This window comes from Malus domestica, chromosome 15 (assembly GCF_042453785.1).
Source record: "Malus domestica chromosome 15, GDT2T_hap1".
Classification (NCBI taxonomy): Eukaryota; Viridiplantae; Streptophyta; class Magnoliopsida; order Rosales; family Rosaceae; genus Malus; species Malus domestica.
The window spans coordinates 9,244,333-9,261,521 of record NC_091675.1 but is presented as its reverse complement, the minus strand read 5'-3'; the positions used below and the strand labels follow the sequence as shown (position 1 = coordinate 9,261,521).

General features: G+C 39.9%; 1 protein-coding gene, 1 long non-coding RNA gene and 1 other non-coding gene across 3 annotated transcripts; 2 read left to right on the top strand and 1 right to left on the bottom strand.

Moving 5' to 3' along the window:
- Window positions 1-1,273: 1,273 nt before the first annotated feature.
- TRNAR-CCG (transfer RNA arginine (anticodon CCG)) lies at window positions 1,274-1,346 on the bottom strand. Its single transcript has one exon. It is a non-coding gene; the product is annotated as a tRNA-Arg (tRNA).
- A 5,749-nt stretch (window positions 1,347-7,095) lies between these two features.
- Window positions 7,096-9,643, top strand: LOC139192032 (uncharacterized). The gene is made up of 4 exons (XR_011575808.1): window positions 7,096-7,451; window positions 7,535-7,656; window positions 8,419-8,477; window positions 9,457-9,643. It is a non-coding gene; the product is annotated as an uncharacterized lncRNA (long non-coding RNA).
- Window positions 9,644-10,802: 1,159 nt separating this feature from the next.
- Window positions 10,803-13,456, top strand: LOC103431347 (putative clathrin assembly protein At2g25430). The gene is made up of 2 exons (XM_008369494.4): window positions 10,803-11,128; window positions 11,217-13,456. The coding sequence occupies exon 2, from the start codon at window positions 11,263-11,265 to the stop codon at window positions 13,249-13,251; it is 1,989 nt and encodes a 662-aa protein (XP_008367716.3). The 5' UTR covers window positions 10,803-11,128; window positions 11,217-11,262; the 3' UTR covers window positions 13,252-13,456.
- Window positions 13,457-17,189: the final 3,733 nt, after the last annotated feature.

Here is a 17,189-nt window from a genome sequence, read left to right as displayed (position 1 = left end):
ATCCTGCAATTTAGATTAGTTTAAGTAGAACATCACTCGGATAAAAGAGAGCATTGGTTAAACCTTTCAAGACAAACGTGTAGAACACAATCATGGACATCCATTTCTTGTAGGAGGAAGGCACTTGCTGCATTCCATCATCATCAAGGTTCTCATAATCTTCTGCATTTTCAACAACAGAAAAAGTTTTACATACAACGGCTTTTTTACACAACACTCCTGATCCCGCGTTCAAATTAAAAGAGCACTCTGTATACTCGTTGCATGCAAAGATTTATCAAGTTGTGCTTAATCTGTTCATTGTTTTGTTAAACATATTGTTGAAGTCTCCAGTGTTGGCTACTCTGAGGAACGTAACAGGAAGCGTGTTAGGATGATCGAGGGAATCTCACTTGGAAGTGCAGCTGCTGTGATGATACATAACATTGTCCAACTCCGTGCATTATAAAAGTCTCGAGACGTGTCGCAAAACAAAATACTTACAGCAACATGTGATACCAAGACCAGAACAAACTATATTGACTAAGCAGGTCAGATCGTTGAGTCGAAGCTCCGATAGCTTACATTTTCTTGCTATTCATTGGATCCACAGGCTCCTTCCTCTCTTCTCGATCCGCTGTATGGGATGTGAACAAAATCATCTTCGTCCCTATTTTCCTCATCTATTGCAGACATCAAGGTTTCTAAAAACAATTCAAGAATTATTACAACCACAACTTTGGGAGCAACATATGATTAGATTAGGGCCTACAACAATAAAGAAATGAGCTGAGGGAGGCTCACCAGTGGAAGGTTTAGTTTTCTTGAAAAAGACATATATTGGCCTTTTTCTGCCGAGCCTAATCCTTGGCCTCATATAATCAACGATTTCTCCGAGAGAATTATCAAAATGGAACAAGTATCTGCGGTCAAGGGAACCCGTTCATAAGAGACAAGCGATGAACACAAATGAAATCGAGTGTGTTTTTCTTGATGTATGTAAATCTCATACAATGATATTGAGCGTATGAAAATCACTTAGAAGGTAAAAATGTTTGCTTTCTGTGCATGTATCTTCTTCTTGTTTTTCATTTTTTTCCCCCATAATTTCAAAACATATATCAAAGCACAATAAAAAAATGAGGAATTTATTACACGGTAACAATAAAAATAAATCGAGTGTTTTGAGCATAGTAAAAACAAACATTCAAATCCGGAAGTGATACTACGTAATGTCTGTACTCTGTACCAATAAAAAACATCCAAAAAAGTAAGAAGAAATAAAAAAAACAAACGATCACGGTGGGACTCGAACCCACAATCTCCCGCTCCGGAGGCGAGCGCCTTATCCATTAGGCCACGCGACCTTCTTATCAATCGTTCCACTTCTGTATTTATATAGAAACAACAACCAAAAGTAAAATGCTGAATAAAGAACTCGTTTTGATTTTGGAGTTTAAGAAATAAAATCCCTGTATAATATTCCTTTTCTTCCACCTTTTGGTTGGTATATTTGGATTTGGATCCTCTCCTCAGGGTCCGAATCCTCTTGAGGATCATTGTATTTTGATCTAATGACTACAAACAAGAAGCTCTTTTAAAATTTATAATAATTGTAGTCGTTATATCAAAATCCAACAACCTGTGTATTGGATTATGATGATTTAGACCCCTACTCATGAGAGGATCCAAATCTGGTATTTAAGCTAAAGCCTTTCCTTTTGAATGGAACCTTTAATTGGACGTTTGTCATAGCTTTATAAAATAAATAAAAAAGTACTTAAAATAAAACTCTAATTGTTAGACGTCTAGTAATTTTCAAGAAAAAGAAAGACCACTAAATTTGCTTTTATTATTTTTCTTATTATAACAAAAGCACAATCAAGATTTCGAGAATAAAAAACATTTAACTAACCAGAAAAGAAAGTTAGTTGTCCACCAATATCAACTTTTATTTATTAATTAACCGAGACGCCACATTTGCGATTAACTCAATATATTTAATATTACCCTATAATTCTCATTTTAATACTTTAATTATCAGCAAAACATAAACATAACTTTTGTTTTTAAGAAACATAAAAGCAACATTTTTTTTTTTAACATATGATATTATTTACACAAAAGAATAGAGGGTGATAATTCTCTTTACTTATAAATGAGAAGTCTTAGATTCGAGTTTCACCAAAATCGAATTTGAATATAAAAGCAATTTAAACCTTAAGTCATAACAAAATCGTAAACGAAATATTAATTTGGATTAGTGAGTAAAAAATGGAAATATAAGGTAAATGAGGGAATATATTTAGAGGAAACTTGATATAGATCCAATTTTGTGGGCCACAATTGGAAACAATCCACTTATGTGAAATAGGTCCGGTGACTAGGATTACACATTTGCATTGTTACATTTTCACACCAACATACCCTTAAGATTATAAATTATTATATATGTAAATGCACATAATCACTTATGTTTATACTATATTTAGGACCTCGTATTTAGATTTTTTACAAATACTTGAGAGACTTAAATGTAATTATGTGATAAAGGAATTGGCAAATATGTAATAAGTGAAGAGTCCTTATTCTATAAAAGGACCCATCACCCTCACAATTAGGGGAGGCCATTTCCTAGGCCAATTCCTAGGCCCTCTCACCCCCTCTCAAAGCTCTCACTCTCAGAGCTCTCTCTCCCTCATATAAATACATAATCAGTGTGGACGTAGCCTAAACTTGGGGTGAACCACGATACATCTTGTGTCATTTACTTTCATGCACATTCACAGTCGGATTTACATTGTTCCAAGACCTCCCGTTTTGTGCATCAACATTTGGCGCCGTCTGTGGGAATTGACATGAAAAGTTAAGTCGGTTTTCTCTCAATTTTTCACCTCTGCCATGAATCTACAAAACCCACACAGAGACACAGACACAGAACCCCCTCTCTCTCTCTCCACTTTCTCGCTCCTAGGATTTTGTTTCTTGCTTTAGTCAAACAAAGATGCAGGACCCTCTAAGCATGTCCCTGGACGACCTCATCAAGACCAGCAAGAAATCCAGATCTGGTAACACCCGAGGTCGCGGCGGCCGGGGCCCTCTGGACCCGGACCCGCCCGCAGCTTGCCCAATCGCCCTGCGCTATACGTGGCTGCGCCCAAGGCGCCGGAGACTGCGTGGCAACACGACATGTATAAGAATCTTGGGGCGGCGGCTTACGCGGTTCCAGCTAGAAGAGCCTCGGCTATCGAAACTAGAACCAAGCTCTACATCTCCAATCTTGATTATGGCATTTCCAACGAGGACATTAAGGAATTGGAACCAAGCTCTACATCTTCAAATTTTGGTCTCCACTCTCCAGCAACCGAGCCAGTGAGCGACAGAGATGGCTGCGGTGCTGGCCTGCTGCAGGACGAATTTCTTGAGCTTTCGCCAAAGTGAAAATGGACCCAAAGCCGAACCGGATATTCATCGCCGGAATGGATTTCGTCGGCCAGCGCCTGGGGCGAAAGCTCAAGAACCACGGATGAGAGGTATCTCAAATTCGAGATTTGGGGAATTGGGAATTAGGGATTTGAATTTATAATGCGATGTTCTCCAGCTCCTGCTCTCCTTGCGTTTTGAGCGTAGAGGCACCGGTCCACAAGTACGCCGCTCAGAGATCCACCACCAAAGGCAACGCCTTCGTTATCCATGGTGGCAGCGAAGGAATCTTCCACCCCCGGACTACGCCTACGCCCACGTCAGCAGGCTGACCCACCGTCACCAGACTGACCCACCTTGACCAAAGCCCACGTCAGCAGCTCTCTGCTCTTCGAGTACAGCTTCACCCCCACCACAACTGAGCGGCCGTCGCAGCTCTCCACCTCTGCATGTCCTCCGCCACAGCCTTTTTGCACCATTTTCAAGCAGTGCAATGTCCGTTTGCCCAAACGGGGTCGTTTTGTTCTTGTCGGTCAGTTTCCAGCAGCTTTATGGTTCCGTTGCCGGTGCTAGGAATATGGAAATGATGATGTGGGTTTTGGTTGTGGTGGCTATGTTGTGTGTTTGCAATGGTGTGGAAGGTCTTGGTGTGAATTGGGGAACGATGGCAACCCACAAGTTGCCGCCGGAGATGGTGGTTCAGATGCTAAGAGACAGTGAGATTCAGAAGGTGAAGCTTTTAGATACAGAGGAGTCAATCATAAGTGCCTTGGCTGGCAGTGGTCTTGAGGTTATGATTGCTCAGACCGACACCGACGGCTAGGAAAGCCATGGGGAAATAGAGAACTTGAGTGCCATCTGCACTCTGTAAAGTAAAAGCAAAAGCTAAAAGAGAAAGATTATACTTTTGCTTTTGTCGACGGATGCATTTTCCTTTTTTTTTTTTAAATCCAGAGAAAAGCAAATGAGCGATGTCAGAAAGGCTGTCCAAAGCAGCTGTCATTTTAGAGAAAAGAGAAAGCAAAAGCAAGGAATAAACACCCCACCATAATGATGTAATTTATTTTATCTTTCGGAGATATCTGTATAAACCCCATCAGAGGGTAATATGTATAAACCCCATCAGATGGTAAAAAAAAATCAGCAAGCCCAAAATAAATGGGCTGGAATATTGTGTGGAGGGCAAAGACCTATAAGCCCAAAATAGCACCAACCAGGTGACCAAAAGTACGCCCAGTACTCCAAAATTATTCGGCAACCTCCCTCTATTATCATCAACCAGGTGACCAAAAGTACGCCCAGTACTCCAAAATTATTCGGCAACCTGCCGCTATTACCACCAACCAGGTGATGAAATGTACAACCCGTACTCTAATATCATTTGGCAACTAGCCATTCATGCCACCGACCAGGTGATGAAATGTACAACCCGTACTCTCCTTCATGCCACCAACCAGGTGATCAAAAGTACGCCCAGTACTCCAAATTATATATGAGCATTACTCATGTCATTTATACATAAACATTCATGAGCATCACTCATGACAATCACACATAAACATTCATGACCATCATTCATGTCAACATTCATGAGCATCACTTATGTTAACATTCATGAGCATCACTCATGACAACATCTATGAGCATTACTCATGTCAATCAACATAAACATTCATGAGCATCACTCATATCAATTAGCTTCAAAAGCTTCATTTACAAAGCTCTAGCTTCAAAGTTTCACCTGCAAAGCTTCACCTACAAAGCTTCAGTGCAGGGTATACAAATACCTCTTCGGAACAACCGTCACTTCGGCTCATACATGGATTCAATTTGAAGTCTCCAGCCAACAGACTCTATTGACCGAAAACTTGGGGGACTACACTATACACCATATATTGGGCCTCAACTGGGTCTCATGAAAAATACTTGGGGAACTTAGCCCATTATTTATGTAATGAGGAACGAGCCATTATTCTATAAAAGGGACTCCCTCACTTTCATTAGAAAGCACCCATCACTTATGTATTGAGGAGCGAGCCCTTATTATATAAAATGGACTCCTTCACTACCATTAGAGAGCATCACCGCTTACTGAGCAACGCCTATCCGCGAGCATCAACTCTAGCCCATCATTTATGTATTGAGGAGCGAGCCATTATTCTATAAAAGGGACTCATTCATCTTCATTAGAGAGCAACGCCGCCTGAGCAACCGCCTCGCCGCGAGCATCACTCATAACCCATCACTTATGTATTGAGGAGCGAGCCCTTATTCTATAAAAGGGGCTCCCTCACCACCATTAGAGAGCATCGCCACCTACTGAGCAACCGCCTCGCCGTGAGCATCAACTCTAGCCCATCATTTATGTATTGAGGAGCAAACCCTTATTATATAAAAGGGACTCTCTCACCTTCAACGCCACAAGCCGAGCCAACCAAGGCAACATAAGCCACAAGCCGAGCAGTCTCGCAACATGTGATAGTCGAGCATCATTTCAGATTGAGCACCGCCTTACATCGAACATCAGTTCAAGACAACATCTAGTTACTTCGGCCCACACATGGACTGAATTTCAAGTCTTCAGCCAAAATACTTTCTTGACTGAAGATTTGGGGGACTACTGTTTATACCATATTTAAGGCCTCGTATTTAGATCTCGTACAAATACTCGAGGGACTTAAATGTAATTATGTGATAAAGGAAGTGGTAAATATGTAATAAATGATGAGTCCTTATTCTATAAAATGACCCCTCACCCTCACAATTAGAGGAGACCATTTCCTAGGCCCTCTCACCCCCTCTCAAAACTCTCACTCTCAGAGCTCTCTCTCCCTCAGATAAATACATAATCAGTGTGGACGTAGCCCAAACCTTGGGATGAACAACGATACATCTTGTGTGCATTTACTTTCATGCAGATTCACAGTTGGATTTACGTTGTTCCAATGCCTCCGGTTTTGTGTATCAACAACTTAACTTTAGGATTAATAGTTGGACTGATTCCTTAATTATAGTATTTGAACTAATCCGTTAATAACTTAAAACTCTTTCATAAGAATTATAGGTTGGGTGATTTTGGGGTGATTATGAGGGATGAGAAAATGATCCGAATGCCACACTTGGTTTCATTGGTGTTTATCTACCTGCATTATAGGATTTTTTTTTATATAGGAAACTTCATTTTAATTCTTAGCAAAGATGACTATAGACTAAAAACATAGTAAGATCAAAATCTTATTTTAGTCAATTAACACATTAATCACCTCATTTATTAATTATATTTTGATGTTTTAATTATTTATCTTTTTTCTTTCTAATTTTAATGTATTAATTATATTTCATTATAATTCTAATTTTTATTTCATTTATCATAATATATTTTGTTGTAAACATTAGATAAACTAAATTTTGTTATACAATATATTTCAATGTACTTTGTCTTCTTCATTAGGTACATTAAATTCATAATAGTACATTTTGATGCATACATTTAGGTGCACACATTTAGTTACACACATTTTGGTACATACATTTTAATACAAACATTTAGGTACATTAATTAAATATAATACATTTCGGTATTAAATTTTGGTACATTAATTCAATATAATACATTTTGATACTAACATTTCGATATTAATGTCACAGCCCGTTCCAAAATATTACATTCGTGGCTGTGAATGGACGAAATTGCCCTTAAGAAATACTAAGTATGTGAAGCTCAAGTTGATAATTATCTAGGTTCCTAAGTTTTGAAAATAAAATGGAATTTAATAAGGATGGAACTTAGATTTTTAGGTTAAAATTTTGTGGTTTAGAGTTGGGGATTGGAAAAGGACCACGTGGGATCCCCATTCCTTATTTCCCTCCCCATTTCCCGTATACTGTCCTTCATACTCTCTTTCTCTTCCTCAGACCTCACTCTCTCTCTCTCACCCTCTCGAACACACGGGCAACCATCAAAACCACCTAAAACTATTACCAACGCCGGATTTAAAACCACCATTGCACTCCTGAGGACTCCACGATCACGTAGGTACCAGTTTAAGGTAAGTTTCACTTCGAAAACCCTAGTTTCTAAAGTTGCCGTGAATGTGTACTGTTCATGAGCTTTGAATTGGTTGATTTTTAGGACAATCCAAGCTCATAGTGAGCTTAGTGAGGTCCCAAGGAAGCTCGGAGTGCTTCGTTGGAAGGATTTGGACGTCGGGATCACGAGGGTTAAGTTTGGCCGGTTTTGCTTGGATTTTTCCGGTGAGATTTAGTTGTTTTTGAAGCTTAAAAGTAGTATATTGTGATTCTACATGTTGAGGGCTTTAAATTGATATATTATACGAAGAAAATGGTTGAGAAACGAAGGAGAACGAAGCATTTGAAAATTCCCCAGTTTTCCGGCCACCGGAAAAACCAGTCCGGCGAACCCGCGAGGAAGAAGGTGCGCGTGGGCGCGCGTGGACCCGTGCCTTCCTTGGCGCGTGGGGGCGCGTGCTACAGTAAAAAATTATTTTAAAAATATGTCGACGTCCGTGACGTCGAGTAGATCACTGTGGTATATTCATATACCCAAATTGAGCACCTTATGAGAAAGTTATTAAGGATTGTTGGTTAGGTGTTCGAATAACGTTTTATAGTTTTCGCATTAGGTGAAAATGTGAATTGATGATCCGACCGTTGGATCGTTACCAAACTTTAATACGTTGCAATACGTAATGTTTGAGGATTATTGGAACTTACGGATTGGGAATCCGAGTTACGGATCTTCCGGAATTGGAGTTGTAAGTTCATAAAATAAAATGTTAACCGTCACTTAGTTTTGGAAATTGACGGAGATCCGACCGTTGGATGGTAATGAAATTTTAGGATGTTATCCTAGAGATATATTGTGGACCTCTGGAAGTTATGGATTTAAAATCTGAGTGGTGGATCTTCCGGATTGAACTACGTAGTGACGTATTTTATATAAGTTATATATTCTATCGATATGAATTCTGAGGTTGGAATTGATTATTGTTTTAGGCGCCGATCGTCATGACGCCTTGGCGTATTGTGCTAGGGAGTTGTAGGGCGAACTCCAGGTGAGTGGGCAGTTTTGTTTTCCGTATATATATATACTTGACGTTTTCCCAGAAATTGAAATTGAATGAAAAGTATATTGAAATGTGAATTGAGATGCCATGCATAAAAGTATATGAAAAGTATATAGAAATGTGAGAGTGGGCAGTTTTGTTTTCCGTATATATATATACTTGACGTTTTCCCAGAAATTGAAATTGAATGAAAAGTATATTGAAATGTGAATTGAGATGCCATGCATAAAAGTATATGAAAAGTATATAGAAATGTGAATCGAATTGCCATGCATGAAATGATATGAAAAGTATGAAATTGAGATATGATGCATATGAATGAATGGTGCGGCGGACGCACAGGTGAGTATCAGGTGAGTATTTAAATACTGATATGATGATGTTAATGTATATTGAGCTCAAATCCTGCACCATGGTTTAGTGCTTATAGTATTCACCGCATCGCACGCTCGCCTTGGATCCAAGTAGATGCTGGTCACACAGTCCACGCGGAGTGGGTGCGACGGGCCAGTCGAAGAGTGTTAGTGAGATTTCGACTGGTGGGTGACCTTAGATTATGTGCACAGATGATTGATGAGAAAGCACTAGAGCGTAACTTGTGTGCAGAAGGCCGGACAGGTCACAGAGGTGACTCCGGCAGAGTGAGAGTGATAGATTTTGAGCTCTAGGTTCAACCGTACATGGCTATTAGAGGGCCTCCGGTTGATTACTTTCTTGCACCTGATATGATTATTGTTGATGCATCCATACTTAACTGTTGAATTAGACATGGCATGGCATGATTGATAAAGAAAAATGTTGAGATAGTAAAAATGAAGTTTGAGAATATATATGTATATTTATATTTTACATTTCTGGGAAAGTATACAGGTTTTACGGAGAGGGGTTACAACGTTTTGAGAAATGTTTGGATTTGGAAAAGAATTGTTTTACTGACCCACTCAATTTTGGTTTTGCGCCCCTCCAGGTTCAGGAATCACAAAGGTGTGGTGACTACGAGGAATTCGACGGTGTTCTGACAGATTGGACAAAATTAGGACTCACCTTCGGGTGTATCAACTTATAAATTGTATCTTAAAGCTTACGTACTGTGCAAATGGTCACGTCACTCTCACGTGACGGCCAGCATGCCCTCCTTCGGGACGGGGTGTGTCAATTAACATTTAGGTACCCTAATTGAGCCTTTCAAGTTTGAAGAATGCAAAATAAAACTAATAAATTTAAAAAATAAATTGGTCAAAAAATAAATTTAAATATGTATATTAATGAATTTAAATATTTAATGGGAGACATTGAATAAAAAACACATTAATTATTTTGAATTAAGGATACATCAATGGACTATAATCAATATGTAATCTAACATCAGGTTTTTATCAAATTTCAATCTTCTTGAAGGACTAAAGTTAAAAACCCCTCCTTTACTTATTTATTTATTTTTATCAATCTACCATATTATATACTCTATGTATTATAGATTAATAGTAATTTATCTACCTATATCACATGTTTATGATAATTTATCTCAAATTAAATGTTTATTAACTTGTACCAGAGGTTTTTGCTCATAGTTTGTAGAGTATATATACTTTCTAGCTATAAAGTATTTGCCTTCCTCCATCATAGGTATACATGAAGGTAGACAATACTTTAATTTATTTACCTATATAATAGGTTTTTGTTTATAATCTACCTCACATGTTTTTCTTCTTTATAATATACCTATATTATAGATCCTTAATTATATCAATATCACAGGTTCCTTACCTCCCACAATTTTTAATTTTTGATAAACTTATCATATTTGTAGTATATGAATTTTTAAAATATTTGTTATTAGGAAGTGGGTAGATAAAGCCTTATAAAAATTTAAATCGATTTTTATTTTTACTTTAAAGGACAAAATGGGTATAATACCAAATTCAATAAAACTGGACTTGATTTGAAACAGTCGATTTTTTTGGACTGGAATACAAGTTTACGGAAAGGGATCAGGATCCCCTCCATCAAATTCACCCAATCAATGAATTTGATTCCTTAAAATTTGATCTAAATGCTACAAATAAAGAACCTCTTTAAAAATTATAATAACATAAACTGTTAGATCAAATTTCAAAAATTCAAATTAGATGACTGAATGAATTTGGTGAAGAGATCCGGAGAGAATTATTTTCCTAATTTTACGTATTTTTTAAGGTAAATATTTATTAGTTTACTTTAGGACGTCTCTATCAAGTAGGTATCTCCGTAACCCGTACGCTCAGTCGCGCCTCCTTTTACTAAAATAGGTCGTGCTCCACCCCGTCCGAACCCATTCATACAAACACGCTCACACGTGTCATAATTCTTTCAGACACGCCGCCCGACACTACCGCCAGTCTCTCCCAGGTTCCCATCTAGATCCCAGATCTCAGATATAATCGACGGCTTCCCGCCCTCCACGTCATTGACTCCAATCCACTATTTAAATTCAACTTTTTATCCTTCTCTCCGTTGTTCCAGACACACAGAGAGCAAACAAATCCAACCAAAAAAACACGAGAAATTTGATTGGTCGTCGGCTGCTCCGAGATCTGACTCGCCGGACTGTCCACGCCGCAGATCTAGAGACTCCGACGTCGACGGTAAATAACCAAAATGTACGCCCCTTTCTATTTTTAGAAACTCAACCTTCCTCCAGATTAATTCAACCAAGTGAACCGTTTCGTCATTTCCATTGAATCTCAGCCCGCGTGGTATATTAAATCGGAAGCGAATCAGATCGACGGCGGGGATGGCGCCGAGCACGATCCGGAAAGCAATCGGAGCCGTCAAGGATCAGACGAGCATCGGCATCGCCAAGGTCGCCAGCAACCTGGCCCCGGACCTCGAGGTCGCGATCGTCAAAGCGACGTCGCACGAGGACGAGCCGGCCAGCGAGAAGCACGTCCGCGAGATACTGATGCTGACGTCATCGTCCAGGGGTTACGTCCTCGCGTGCGTGTCGGCGGTGTCGAAGCGTCTGGGGAAGACGCGCGACTGGATCGTGGCGCTCAAGGCGTTGATGCTGGTCCACCGCCTCCTGAACGACGGCGACCCGGTGCTTGGGGACGAGATCGTGTACGCGACTCGGAGGGGGACCCGCCTCCTGAACCTATCGGATTTCAGGGACGAGGCGCACTCGAGCTCGTGGGACCACTCTGCCTTTGTGAGGACTTATGCTCTGTACTTGGATCAGAGGCTCGAGCTGATGCTGTTCGAGAGGAAGAGCGGCGGCGGCGGCGGCGGCGGCGGTCTTGGTGCGGGAGATCGACAGAGCTCTGGTGGTTCGTATGGCGGGTCTTCGAATTTCAGGTCTCCGCCGCCGAGAAATTACGAGTATGAGTACGGAGGAGAGCGAGATCGCGATTATGAAAATGGAGGAGGGATGAGGAGGTCGAGGTCGTACGGCGATATGAATGACTCGGTGAGTCGAAACGGGCGAGATGAAAAGAGAATTGTGAGCGTGACCCCATTGAGGGATATGAAGCCGGAGCGAATTTTCGTGAAAATGGGTCATTTGCAGAGGCTGTTGGATCGGTTCTTGGCGACCCGGCCCACCGGGTTGGCTAAGAACAGTCGGTTGGTTCTGGTGGCGGTTTACCCGGTGGTGAAGGAGAGCTTTCAGCTGTATGCTGACGTTTGTGAGGTTTTGGCGGTTTTGCTTGATAAGTTTTTTGATATGGAGTATCCGGATTGCGTTAAGGCTTTTGATGCTTATGCAAGTACGGCGAAGCAGATTGATGAGCTGGTTGGGTTCTATGGTTGGTGTAAGGATTTGGGTTTGGCGCGGTCGTCGGAGTATCCGGAGGTGCAAAGGATTGGGAGCAAGTTGCTGGAGACATTGGAGGAGTTTGTGAGGGACAGGTCCAAGGGAACCAAGAGTCCAGAGAGGAAGGTGGAGCCTGCTCCTGTGGCTCCAGTTGAGGAGGAGCTCCAACCCAATATGAATGAGATTAAGGCTCTGCCCGCGCCGGAGAGTTTCACTCCACCACCGCCACCTGAGGCTGTGGTGAAGGCGGAGGTGAAGCAGGAAGTGGTAGGGGATTTGGTGGATTTGAGGGATAATGGGGTTTCAGCCGATGCACAGGGTAATCAGTTGGCTTTGGCCCTGTTTGCCGGTCCTGGTGGTGGTGGAAGTGCTAATGGATCCTGGGAAGCTTTCCCATCAGACGGGCAGCCCCAAGTCACCTCGGCTTGGCAGACTCCAGCTGCAGAACCCGGGAAGGCGGATTGGGAACTGGCGTTGGTGGAAACAGCAAGTAATTTATCTAGGCAGAAGCAAAATCTTGGTGGTGGGATGGATCCATTGTTGTTGGACGGCATGTATGATCAGGGCATTGTGAGGCAGCATGTGAGTGCTGCCCAATTGACTGGTGGTAGTGCCAGTAGTGTAGCATTGCCTGGGCCGGGCAAGAGCGCAACGCAGGTGTTAGCTCTTCCCGCCCCAGACGGGACAGTCCAGGCGGTGAATGAGGACCCATTCGCTGCATCATTAACCGTTCCGCCACCATCCTATGTGCAAATGGCAGATCTGGAGAAGAAGCAGCATTTGCTTATGCAGGAGCAGCAACTGTGGAATCAGTATGCCAAGGAAGGAATGCAGGGGCAAGGCAGCTTACAGAAAATCAGCGGGACCGGATACTACGGAGCAGCTCCTATGGCAATGCAACCCTACGGAATGCCTCCGGTGAATGGAATGGGGATGCCCCCACCGGCCGGGTACTACTACGCTCCTTACTGAATTTTGTGATCCTCATTTGCCTGCCTATAAAATGACTCCTCTTTGTTAATTCCGTATGCTATTTTCTAGCTTTCTTTAATATCTTGCTTGAATGTACTAAACCTGTTGTGCATTGATGGTGGGGGAAGAGTGGGACTGAAATTATGAGATCATTTGTTGGCGGGGACTTTGAATGCTCGGATATACATAAAATCGATTTGTGATCTTTTTTTTGTTTTGTAATATTAGATTTTCTGGACTTTTTTTAGTTTATTTTATTTTATTTATTTTTTTACCATGAACAAGATATCTTTGATATTTGTTTTGATAACAAAATTTAATTCAATCGATTTGATAACTGTATGTATATGATGCAAGGCATGTTTGGTCATCTATTTAATATCACAAGGCTATAGTTAGTTGTTTGATTCTTAAGTTGCTTGGATCGGTGGCATGTTACGGTCCTTTTTAGGGTTGCGAGTTATGTTTTCTCGGACAGACAAATCACAGTTTGACAGGTGTGCGTAAGCGTTTCCTTGTGATTATGATAGGTTAGTTTTGCCTATGTGTCGGTTTATAATTAGCTTGTAAGGAGCAAAGAAATACTCGTATGTATATAGATGAACAAAACACAAAATATGTGTACTTAATAGTCGCTTGTTTTCCTGGAGCGACACCGCTCCTCCAAACTGAACCGTGTCCACTCCTACTTAGGTTGATTACAGTTTTGGTTTGTATGCTTTTTCATGTTATTTCCAACTATTTTTAACGCGGATCCAAATTTGGACATAGTTGGACTTATAATCTAAAGACAAAAGAGAGTTCCAGATTATAAGGATGATTAAGTCGTGGATAAGCAAGACCTGCGACATATACGATAGACGGAAGTCCAAACAAGCTTGGAGGTTAACAAAAGAAAGCAACGAGAATTAACTGAAAACGACCTCCCATGCCACTTTTGACGACTCTTTTATTCAAGTACGTACTAAGAGACAGAAATACAAAAATGTCATAAACCCATGGCTTAAATTTTCTTTTGTTAAGTGACCCCATAAAATATATTGAAATTGAATTTTACGTTGGAAAAATAAAAGGTGAACTTTGCATATACTTATAAGCAGTTGGGTTATTCACCAAATTGTCTATTAATTTTACGGTGAATTCTTAACTTCAAAACAAGCAACCAAGGGCAGAGGTACAATATGGCTAGGGTGGGCTATATGGCCTAGGGTGAGTTCCGCCATTGTAAATGCCCATTCTTTGCTGTTAAATTGACTGTTTCATGCCATTGACATTACGTAATGTTTGTAATATTCTCTCTACTTGTAAGTATAAAATTTCAAGTTAGACTTAAATTTACAAATTTATTATGTGGTTCAATCCAAATCTTGTTACGTAATTAAAAGAATGTTGAGAAAAATAAGGATGTGACATGCATTAACACAATTAATCATACTTATCAAGCGTTGCATGCTTTGCTTTTTATTCTTCTAGTTGTAGACAATGGTGAGTAAAAAGAACAATATTGTCTTCTTTAGGATTGTGGACAACAACTGTCAATTGGAAGGGAGCCCACTGGTTCCCTTCCTCCTCTATGATATGAGGATCCACCACCATCACCGCCAATTCTTCGTGAATCAGGCACCAAGTAATATGTGACTCATGACCCACCTCCCACACATACACATACAGTCTCTTTCAAAAAGTTTGTGCTTTTTCGACTTTTAACCTTTCACTTTTGTTTTTGTTTGATAAACGCTACTCTCCAACTTTTTATGCCTAATTGACATTTGGTATACTCTTATTGATTGGATTCTACCTGAACCTTCTAGCCAATCCCACTATGCAAAGTTGGCATGGTTTATCAAAGCAAATGTTATTCTCACTCTCAGTTTGCCACTATAGTACTTGTAGATTATAAATAGGGGATCAGAGCGTAATTGTATGACATGGATATTGGGACTCAATAGACGAGTTTGATCGCAAAAACGGCGCATGTGGTGTGATTGAATTGAACACGAACCTTCTAGCTAATCCTACCATGCAAACCAATTATTCGCCCTCTTTGTTCGTCATTATGCGTTACAAAATAAAAGTATTTGAGAATTAAAGTGTAAAATGAAAATCTCATCTCATCGATAAAGTATCTCTTCTGGAAGCAGAAGACAAAAGAGTCCGTATCGTATTGGTAGTGTCGGTGGGGAGAAATTTGACCATTGACAACTGGCTTTGGTCATTCCTTTGACATTTCACGAAGTTGGCACCCATTAATTCTTCAATGAAGGTGGTGTGATTAAACATAAAGGAAAACTAATAAAAAAGCTTGAAAACTTTGAGTTTTAATGATAAGGACAAAATAAAGGGTAAAGTGAATAGTACTAGGATTGACTTTTTCGTGTAAAAATGTGGTTTTTCGTTAAAGTGAACAGTACCAGATGCTTTTCGTTAAAGTTCTCTAAACATAAACAACCAATGGGTCGGTGGGTGGGTCCAACAAGCTGCGCTTGCATAATTGCATGTGTGTATTGCTTATTAGTTTTATATACAATTGTAGGGGCTTATTAGGAAATAAGTACAAATTAGTTGAACTAATTAATTAACTAACTCAATTTTCATTAATTACAAACCCAACTGCAACCTAAAAAATAATTAGTTTTACCTAAAATGGTTGGCCAATCCAAATCAACACCGAGAGGTCAACTGCAGGAGAGCTCTAGAGAGTCCTACTGTCTAACAATGTATATTTGTGTATTACTTATACACAACGATATGGATTGGAGTAAATCACACAATAACTCAGCTTGATCAATTAGTATCGGATTTGTAATTTATGAGAATTAAAAACTTCATATTTCTCACTTATACAAGTAAATTGGAAGACCATAAACTATAGAACTAATGAAATACATTGCCTTCCAAGTAAATCATATCGACCTGTTAATTTTTTTTCAAAATTTTCAGCGTAGATTTATCAGTTAAATTCAACAATATATGTTTTGCATGTTTTAGTAGAGCGAGAACGTTAGTTGGTTAAATAGTTATTTGTTATGAGTGAGGAAATCGAAAAGGATCGAATCCGCGCTAATGTGCATAAGCATAATTGTTTTGTCACTGCAGTAAAACACCATCTGCATATGTTATGCATCTATGCATTCTAGAATTTTCACTTTCTGCATCTTGGGCGGCTGAAGATGAAGATAGGTCATTAAACTCTTGGCAGTAGGGAGTGGAGGACCACATGAATGATATAAACCCTAATTTCTGATCTCTGCAGTATTATTTGAACCATTATTTCTGCAGTTGAACCAACTCTGCCCGTGATCTGATAGCTTAGCTGATTGTGATTTTGCAGTTTGGCATTGTTCAACTCTGGGGTCCAAATGGGCCCAAATTTCTCTATGAGGCTCATAAGTATCATTGTTTGGATAATTGGAGTTTCACTCTTAATTTACTTGACAACGAAAAGTAATCAAAATTTTATGTTTATGCACGGTTTCTAAATTTTTTAATGTAAGGCAACTCTTTACATTGCCATATGTTTCTCTCACGTGATGTGAGAGAGACAATAAAAAGATATATATGCGGTTACAAGGACAAATTTTGTCTGCATAGAGTTGGCTTCCAACCCGAAATGCATGTGAAATCCATAGTACAGTATAGTTGGGAGTTACTCATGTAAGATAAATATGATCTATAGAAGCCGATGAAAAAGCCATGAAGCCATGATCTTCAAAGTTGACCTTCTCATCTCTCTGCCAGATTCCCAATGCTCAAGCAACAATATATTTTAGTTCAATAATGAGCGGTCAAATTCTATGAGAGCATATGTCATTTTCATATAGACAAATAATTCTTACGATTCTCCTATTTGAATCATTGTACGAAACTAACATTATTTCCAAATTATGTGGGCTACAAATAATGTGGTTCAAATTCGCAGTCGATGAGAATGAAACTTT

Bases quoted from the DNA above. Each gene is read 5' to 3' on its own strand.
- LOC103431347 (XM_008369494.4), top strand. From the start codon at position 11,263: ATGGCGCCGAGCACGATCCGGAAAGCAATCGGAGCCGTCAAGGATCAG.